The 8531-nt window shown below is 40.0% G+C and overlaps 1 protein-coding gene across 2 annotated transcripts in view; it reads left to right on the plus strand.

The window, feature by feature from the left end:
* The first annotated feature begins 7471 nt into the window (after positions 1-7471).
* Positions 7472-8531, plus strand: part of PTPN3 (protein tyrosine phosphatase, non-receptor type 3) — an 86191-nt gene continuing 85131 nt past the window's right edge. For both annotated transcript variants that reach the window (XM_006864684.1, XM_006864685.1), the window contains exon 1: positions 7472-7609. In XM_006864684.1, the coding sequence (XP_006864746.1) occupies positions 7472-7609 (138 nt within the window). The remainder of the gene's footprint in view (positions 7610-8531) is intronic.

Below are 8531 nucleotides of genomic sequence, written 5' to 3' on the forward strand. Positions count from 1 at the left end.
TGTATCTGTGTTGGAGAGGGTCTGTACAGCATGTCAGCCTCGTCTGTCAACTTGGTGAAGTATCCCTTCTCACATGTCTTTTTTTAAAACCAAAGCTTGCATTCGTGAATCAGAGGTCTAAGTTCCTTTTGTACGTTTAAAAACAGGTATGTGAGAGAACAATAGAAGATCCTAGATAAAATGTAGAAAAAAAGTTAAATTCCTAAAAAAAGTACACAACTACTGATCAATAAAAAGTTGAACAAAATTGGTAAACCTTTTTTCTGCCAAAATTTATAATGTCATTAGTGGGCCATACAAAATTAACAACTTAAACATTAACCTGCTAGGTCATTTAATTAACCCAACCCTAACGAGGACTGGTATGGCACATCACAACAACAACATATGAAACCCAAAGAGTTAAAAGTTACCTGAAAGCAAATATGACATGGCTGGGAGGGATAGGGAAGCTAGACCAGTAGAAACAGACTGGAAATCTTGAGAGTGCTGACACAGTGTAGAAATGGTAACCAATGACATGGGCCAGTTTGTATAAAAATTGTTAAAAGAGAGCCTCATTTGCTGTGGAAACATTTACCTTGTTGTTAAGTGCCGTCGAGTCAGTTCCAACTCATAGTGACCCTGTATAGGATGTCCGAGGAGCAAGTGTAAGTTTGAACTGCTGAACTGCTGACATTGTAGTTCCAAGTCCAGTGCTGTTCCTATAGTACCACACCAATATTGAATAGGAATGGTGATAAAGGGCATCCTTGTCTGATGCCTGCTTGCAAGGGGAATGCTTTCAGTTTCACTCCACTGAGTGTAAAGTTGGCCATTGGTTTTAAATATACACCTTTAATTTTGTTGAGAAATTTTCCTTCTATTCCTGGTTATTGAGGGTTTTTATCAGGAATATTGAATTTTTCCAAATTCCTTTTCTTTGTCAATTGATGTGATCATATGGTTTTCCTGTGTGTTGTATATATATGCTGGATTACATGGATTGTTTTTCTAATGTTGAACTATCCTTTCATACCTAGTATGTATCTCACTTGGTCATGATGTGTGTGTGATTTTCTTGATGTGTTGTTGAGTTCTGTTTCTTAGGATTTTGTTGAGCGTTCTTACGTCTGTGTTCATGTAGGATATTGATTTATAATTTTCTTTTTCAGTGATGTCTGTGCCTGGTTTTGGTATCAGGATAATGCACGCTTCATAAAATGAATTTGGAAACTTTCCTTTTTTTTCTATACTGTGGAATAGTTTGATAGACTTGGTGTCAGCTGTTCTTTGGAGCTATGGTAAAATTCACCAATGAAGAGTGAAGCTGGTTGGGACTGGAATTTTTTGGTTGCCAGTTTTCTGAATGACTTGATCAGTTTCTTCTTTTGTGAAGAGCCTGTTCAAACTGTCTACTTCCGACCATGTTAGTTTGCTGGTATCAGTGTCAAGTGTTACCCAATCCCAGCGACAAGGCAGTGTTTTGTTCTGTTGTGCGTAGGGTCACTATAAGTTGGAAGTGACTGGACGGCATCAGTTCTTCTTCAGTCTTCCTTATTTATTGGGCCAACTTTCACGTACATATGACGTGATTGAAGTTATCATGGCCTGGGTCAGGTGCACCTTGGTTCTCACAGTGACATCCTTGCTCTTTAACACTTTAAACACGTAGATTTTTGTTTTGTTTTGTTTGCAGCCAATTTGCCCAGTGCAGTACATCATTTGATTTTTTGACTGCTGCTTCCTTGAATGTTGATTGTGGATACAATTAAAATGAAATCCTTGACACCTGCAATCTTATCTTTGTTTATCGTGACGTTGTTTGTTGGTCCAGTTGTGAGCCGTAATTTATACAGAAGGCTGCAGTTATTGATCTTCATCTGGAAATGTTTGAAGTCCCCTTGGCTTTCAGCCAGCAGGAGTGTGTCACCTGCATAGTGTAGGTTGTTAATGAGCCGTGTTCTTCTTCTTACAGTCCACCTTCTCTGATTATTTGTTTAGCATACAGATTGAGTAAGTATGGTCACAGGAGACAACCCTGGCCCACACCTTTCATGAATTTAAATAATATGGTGTCCCCTTGTTATGTTTGAATAACTGCCTTCAAGTCTATGTACAGGTTCCGTATGAGCACAATCAAGTGTTAGGTTAGGTTTTTTCAAATGTCTTGGAGTACAGTTCTTCATAATATTCTGTACTATCCTTTTTATTTCTGTTGGCTCTATTGTGACATTACCCATTTCGTTCCTTGTTCATGTTACTTGAGTCTTCTCCTCCTTTTTTTAGAATTGACAGTGGTTTATCAATTTTATTAATCCTTTTAAAGAACCAGCTTCTAATCTTGTTGGTTCCATTTTTCTGTCATTTATTTCTGCTCTGATCTTGGTTTTCTTCTGAATGGAGACTTAGCTTGCTGCTCTTTTTCTGATTGTTGGAGATGTTGGGTTAAGGCATTGCTTTTGGTTCTTCATTTATTAGATACTACAAAGCATCATCTCAGATTAGATCACAATGCTACAAAACTAGAATTCAAGAATAGGAAAATCAAGGAAAAGATCAAATACTTGGAAATGTAGTATTTTGCTTAGAAATTATGTGGTTATAGAATTAAAAAAAATTCATTGATTTAAATGAGAAGGAAAATATATCAAAACATTTGGGATGCAGCAAAAATAGTATTCAGAGGGCAATTTATTGTAATAATCATATACTAATTTTTAAAATATCAAAATGGAATTGAGTTGCTTTGTAACTTGTGTATGCTTCTCTCCTTTCTGTATGTGGTTCACTGGCTTTTGAAAAAACAGTTCCCAGATGAGCATCTAAGAATTAAAGCAGCAGCCTTGCCCCTTTTCACTCTTAGGCTGTAAGAGAGTCCAGGAACCCAAGTGCAAGTCATATCACTCAATGTGACCACAAGGTTCCCACTGCCTACATGCCCAAGCCTTGGTACGTTGTAGCCACCTGCTCCTGGTTCTGTGGAGTTTATAGAGCAGATCAAGAGTCTATCACTTGTCTATAATAACAATTACCTTTTCAACTTTAGCAAGGTGTCTCTATTAAAGTGAATACAACTTTTAAAAGAAATGGAAGATTTATGTTTATGTGTACAATATTAGAATCAGAATTGCCCTATAAAATCCAGGCTCCACACATAGCACCTTGAGAGTATTAGAAGCTTAGCAATTATAATAAAGTGCCTTTTATTAAGAACCTACTATGAGTCCATGTCATGCCAGGCAATTTATACATGCTAACTGAACCCTCACAGTATTTCTTGGGTCCCTACTCTATGCAAAACCAGATGTTGCCTCCTTCCATCATATTTATTGTAAATGTGATCCTAGATAACAATAATCTGTTGTCATGTTCAACCATTTAAAGAGATAGCATGTGATCAAGAACCAGTGATACTGAATTGAAGAAGTCCAAACTGCATGAAAGGCATTGGCTCTAGGAATTGACGGAATACCAACTGAAATGTTTCAACAAATTGATGCAGTGGTGGAAGTACTCACTGGTCTATGCCAAGAAATTTGGAAGAAGACAGCTACCTGGTGAACTGACTGCAAGAGATCCATTTTTGTGCCCATTCCAAAGAAAGGTGACCCAACAGAACATAGAAATTATCAAACAACATCATTAATATCACACACAATTAAAATTTTGCTGAAGATAATTAAAAAACGGTTGCAGCAGGGAGCTGCCAGACATTCAAACCAGATTCAGAAGAGGAACAAGGAATAGCATTACTGATGTCAGATCTTAGCCGCAAGCAGAGAATACTATAAAGATGTTTATTTTTGTGTTTTAATGACTATGCAAAGGCACTGGGCTGTGTGGATGAGGACAAATTATGGATAACATTGTGAAGAATGGTAATTCCAGAACACTTCATTGTGCTAATGTGTACAGTATTTATACATGCTGTACATGGAACCTGTACATAGACCAAGAAGCAGTTGTTTAAATGGAACAAGGGGATACCGCCTAATTTCAAATCAGGAAAGGTGTGTGCCAGGATTGTATCCTTTCACCATATATCTATATGCTGAGCATATAATGTGAGAAGCTGGACTATATGAAGGAGAATGTGGAATCAGGAGTAGTGGAAAGCTCATTAACAATCTGTGATGATATGCAGATGACTCAACCTTACGTGCTCAAAAACATAAAGATGTGGTTGTCAGCTCCTGTAAAGATTTACAGCCTCACAGAATCCTTAAGGAGTAGTTCTACTTTGTCCTATAGGGTCACTAAGACAGACCTGGTAATAGGTGGAACCTCTGTTACTGCACAAAGCAGATTCTAAAAACAAAAAACAAAACAAAACAAAAAACCACCAAATAACATTAAGTTATGCAAAGAGCCAGTTTAGCTTGCATATTGTAAAATGCATCTGCTCCAGTGGTTACAAAGGCCAGTGTGTTCCCAGGTGGGTTGTGCCTTTGTTTAGAATTAAGAGGCTAATAAAGGAAGCCATAGAAACCCTGAGTTCCCCCAATTGCTGCACTACAGGAAACCGGGCAGTTAGTCAGCACCTATTGTCCTGACTGGGTTGTTTAAGATAAAATTTCAAGACAATTTGAAAACACCACATGGCTCAAGTATGTGGTTTTTCAACATCAGACTCACTCTCTCAGGTTTGCGTGTAGGAACAATAGAAGGAAAAGCATTTCTTCAACTTTCACTAAATAACTTTTTATTGTATTATCATTAGATTCCAAGCCTGTGATGTAACAGTCAGAGATTGTTGAAAAGGGTAAAGTGTGTCCCCTCTGGGTTGCTGGTTTTACTTTATCTTGCCAGCTGACTATGCTGGGATCATCATTACAGTGGTGAAGTCATTACCATGGAGTTCTGGTGTGGTGCTGTGGGATAAAGCACTGGACCACTAGGTCATTTTGAATTGCAGGGTCAGTGGTTCAAACTCACCACCCACTGCTTGGAAACTCTTTACAGGGTCTCTGTGAGTTGGAACCAACTGGACAACACACCTAACAACTACGCACACAGGTGCTAGCTACTTAGAGTTGCTCAGGTGAGGAGCAGTTTGAAAATTAGTGCCTGCAATTGAAGTGTCAGTCCATGTAAGTTTCACCCTGAGTCTCCTATTTGAAATCACTGCTTGTTTTTGTCCTCAGGGATCATCGTGTATTGGGTAGTGTCTGAAACTTTTGTTTACCTTAAAGTTTCAGCAGCTTTAGGGAATGATTTGGATTCCACAGAGCATAGGTTGTTATTGATTGATGGTTTTATTTATCGACTGAAATTTAGCACTTGAGAATTGTATTTGCAAATGACTACAGAATCAATATTTTGTTGAGCAAAAAAAGCCAGGCACAAGAACTCCTGTATGAATTCATTTATGTGAGATGGAATGAGCCGGAACACAAACACCCAAGTGTAAGACTTTATTGGAGGTTGGAAGGAAAGCGAGAGGTATTGCTGGGAGAAGGATTTCTATACAGGTCGAAAGGAGGGCGGGGTTGAGATTCCTGGAAGTAGGTGATAGGCTGACTAGGGACTACGTGCCAGGAGGGAGAGAGGAAGTTCCAGTGGGAAAAGAGGAAGTTCAGGTAGGGAGAGAGAGAAAGCGTGGCAAGCAGTCATTTTATTACACATGTGGATGAGGGAGTCTATCAATTTATATGAAGCTCAAGAACAGGCAAAACTAATCAAAGGTAGAAGAGCAGTTAACCTCTGGGTGGGTATACGCTGAAAGAAGCATCAAACCAGTTGCTATCTAATTCACTGTGTCTCATGGTGACTCCATGTGTGTGATAGTGGAACTGTGTACAGAACCTATCTTCTAAGTGAGACTACCCTAAACACACTAGCAATTGGCTGCCCCTTTACAGACTTTTCAAAGGGAGTGTCACTCTTGACCACGCCCAGGCTGCCTACTCACAACCTTGGGGTGGGGCCTAGCTGTGTTTTCATAAATCTACCCAGGTAATTCTGACAAGTACCTCCCACTAAGAACTACACTTGTAATGATTCTATTGTATCTTTAAAAAACTTGTAACCCACCTCAAATTCTTAGACTAGGACTAAACGATAAATTTGACATTTAAATTCAATGTGGTTACAGCATTATTAAACACATTTGTTGTCTTTTGGGACTTCGGCATTACTCAGAAAATGCAGCCCTGCTTTGGATAACATTTTCATTCAAAAGGGCAAGGTGGGGGTGGTGGGTGGGTGGAATTTTATAAATGACTTAGCAAGTTTCTTTCCACTGTTGAAATGTTCTATTAATATTTAAGGCTCCCTATGGAGTCCTGGTGTGGCGCTGTGGGTTAATGCGCCAGACTGCAAAGCCGTTTGAACTGCAAAGGTCTGCAGTTCAAGCTCACCAGCTGCTCCTTAGAAACCGTACACAGGGTCGCTATGGGTCGGAATCGACTAAATGCCACTTAACAACAATATGGAGTCATGGAGCTCTGGTGTGGTGCTGTGAGTTAATGCATCAGACTGCAAAGTCATTCAAACTGCAAAGTCAGTGGTTCAAGCTCACCAGCTGCTCCTCGGAAACCCTGTACAGGGTTACTGTGGGTCAGAACCAACGCAACGGCACTTAACAACAACAACAACATACTAATCTATGGAGCCCTGATGTGGTGGTGTGGATTAATGTGCTGGACTGCCAGGTCACTTTGAACCACAAAGTCGGGGGTTCAAGGTCACCAGCTGCTCCTCAGAAACACTCTGTGGGGCAGAACCAACTCAACGGCACTTAACAACAACAATCCCTATATAGAGTCCCTGTGAGTCGGAATCAACCCCATGGCAGTGGGTTTGGGTGTTTGAAGTTTCTTTTAATGAATGGAAGTTTTTAGTTTTAATGTAGTTCAATTTGTCAGTACATCTTTTCATGTTTTAAATCCTATTTATCCCATACTTAATTTTGTAAAACCTTTGAAAAAACAAAAATCTATTGACGTCGAATCATTTCTAAGCCCTCTACTGGACAGAGTAGAACTGCCTCATAAAGTTTGAAAAGCTGTCATCTTCACAGACGCAGATGGCTGCACTGTTCACCCCTGGATCACGTGGTGGCTTCAAACCACTAACCTATCACTTAGCAGTTAAACACTTTTAACTATTGCACTACCAGGACTCCTTATAAAACCTACGGGTAGAGTAAGCCAAAACATAAAATACAAAACATAAATAAAATTTAGCAAGACTGGAAAATATAAATTAGAAGATATTTAAACAAGGGAGATAGATACATATTATAATTATAAATCTGTTATAATTGAGCGGTGTATTTTTCTTAGAGCTTCTTAGAAGTCAAAGCTCAAATGGAAGCCTGGCCTGTTATCGGTGAGTTACCTCAGATAGTATTGTGAGGATTAAATCAGACACATGAAATGAAGGGACTTGGTAGGCAGGTGGTGAGGTGCATTAACATACAACTGGTAATTTGCACATCAAAAGGCTAATGGGTATATCTTATGTTGCAGGTTATTCAACGATAGTTATGACCTCCCGGTTACGTGCGTTGGGTGGAAGAATTAATAATATACGCACCTCAGAGTTACCCAAAGAAAAAACTCGATCTGAAGTCGTCTGCAGCATCCGCTTTTTAGATGGCTTGGTACAGACCTTTAAAGTTAATGTAAGTATCCACGTTTTATTTTAAGTGTGATGAATGCTCCAGAGAAAAAGTCCTTCTCTCTTAGATGGTATTTCAGAATAAACAGCTGATCGTTATAGTCACCTCGCAGAGCTTGTATGTTGAATTCAACTGGAGATACTCTTACAACTTGGTTAATTTTCTTGCTGCTACAAAAAGTGTCTTTGTCCCTCATCTTTGTGACTAAACTGAAGAATCCTCAGGTGTTACCTCTCCTGCGATGGGGACTTGCAGCAGCAGAGCTTCATTGGCAGTGGTGCTCTGTGTGCATATGCACACTGTACTAGAAGTCATCAGTATTGGTGAAACACCACTCATGAAGCTGCAAGTTCTTTGAGCGCAAGAATGGTGTGTTTGCCCTGGGCCTGGCTAAAGGTCAGGCATACAGCAAGTGTTCATTAAATGTACAAGTGGGTGGGTCCTATCTGGAGAGAGCGAGAATCAACTTCTTAGAAGGTAGAGCTCAGCGAGATGTTAGCTTATCCCACCTCAGGCCTGTGGCAGAACTAGGGCTAGAAACTAGACCCTCTCATTCCCAGGTCAGCATGAGATGCTTGAACAATAGCAGTGACTGGACAGGGCAGTAGTGTGGGGGCAGCTGAAAGAAACTAAATCTAGGAGTGTTTTAAAGGTGGAGGCAATGGGATTGGTTGCTGGATAGGATTTGGGGTGTGCATGAAAGGGAGGCCTCAAGGTAACGGCAGGGTTTGTGGCCTGAGCAACTGGTGAGATGGAGTTACTGTTGGTTGGGCTGGGAGAGGACTGCAGGAGGAATCGGTTTGGAGGCAAATATAACCACTTCTGTCTTGGACATGTTGAGTTTGAGATGCTTATTATTTATCATACAGGAGCTCTGGTAGCGTAGTGGTTATGAATCGGGCTGCGAACCTTAAGGTCAGCGGTT

The sequence above is a fragment of the Chrysochloris asiatica genome, unplaced genomic scaffold (genome assembly GCF_000296735.1).
Source record: "Chrysochloris asiatica unplaced genomic scaffold, ChrAsi1.0 scaffold00069, whole genome shotgun sequence".
Taxonomy (NCBI): Eukaryota; Metazoa; Chordata; class Mammalia; order Afrosoricida; family Chrysochloridae; genus Chrysochloris; species Chrysochloris asiatica.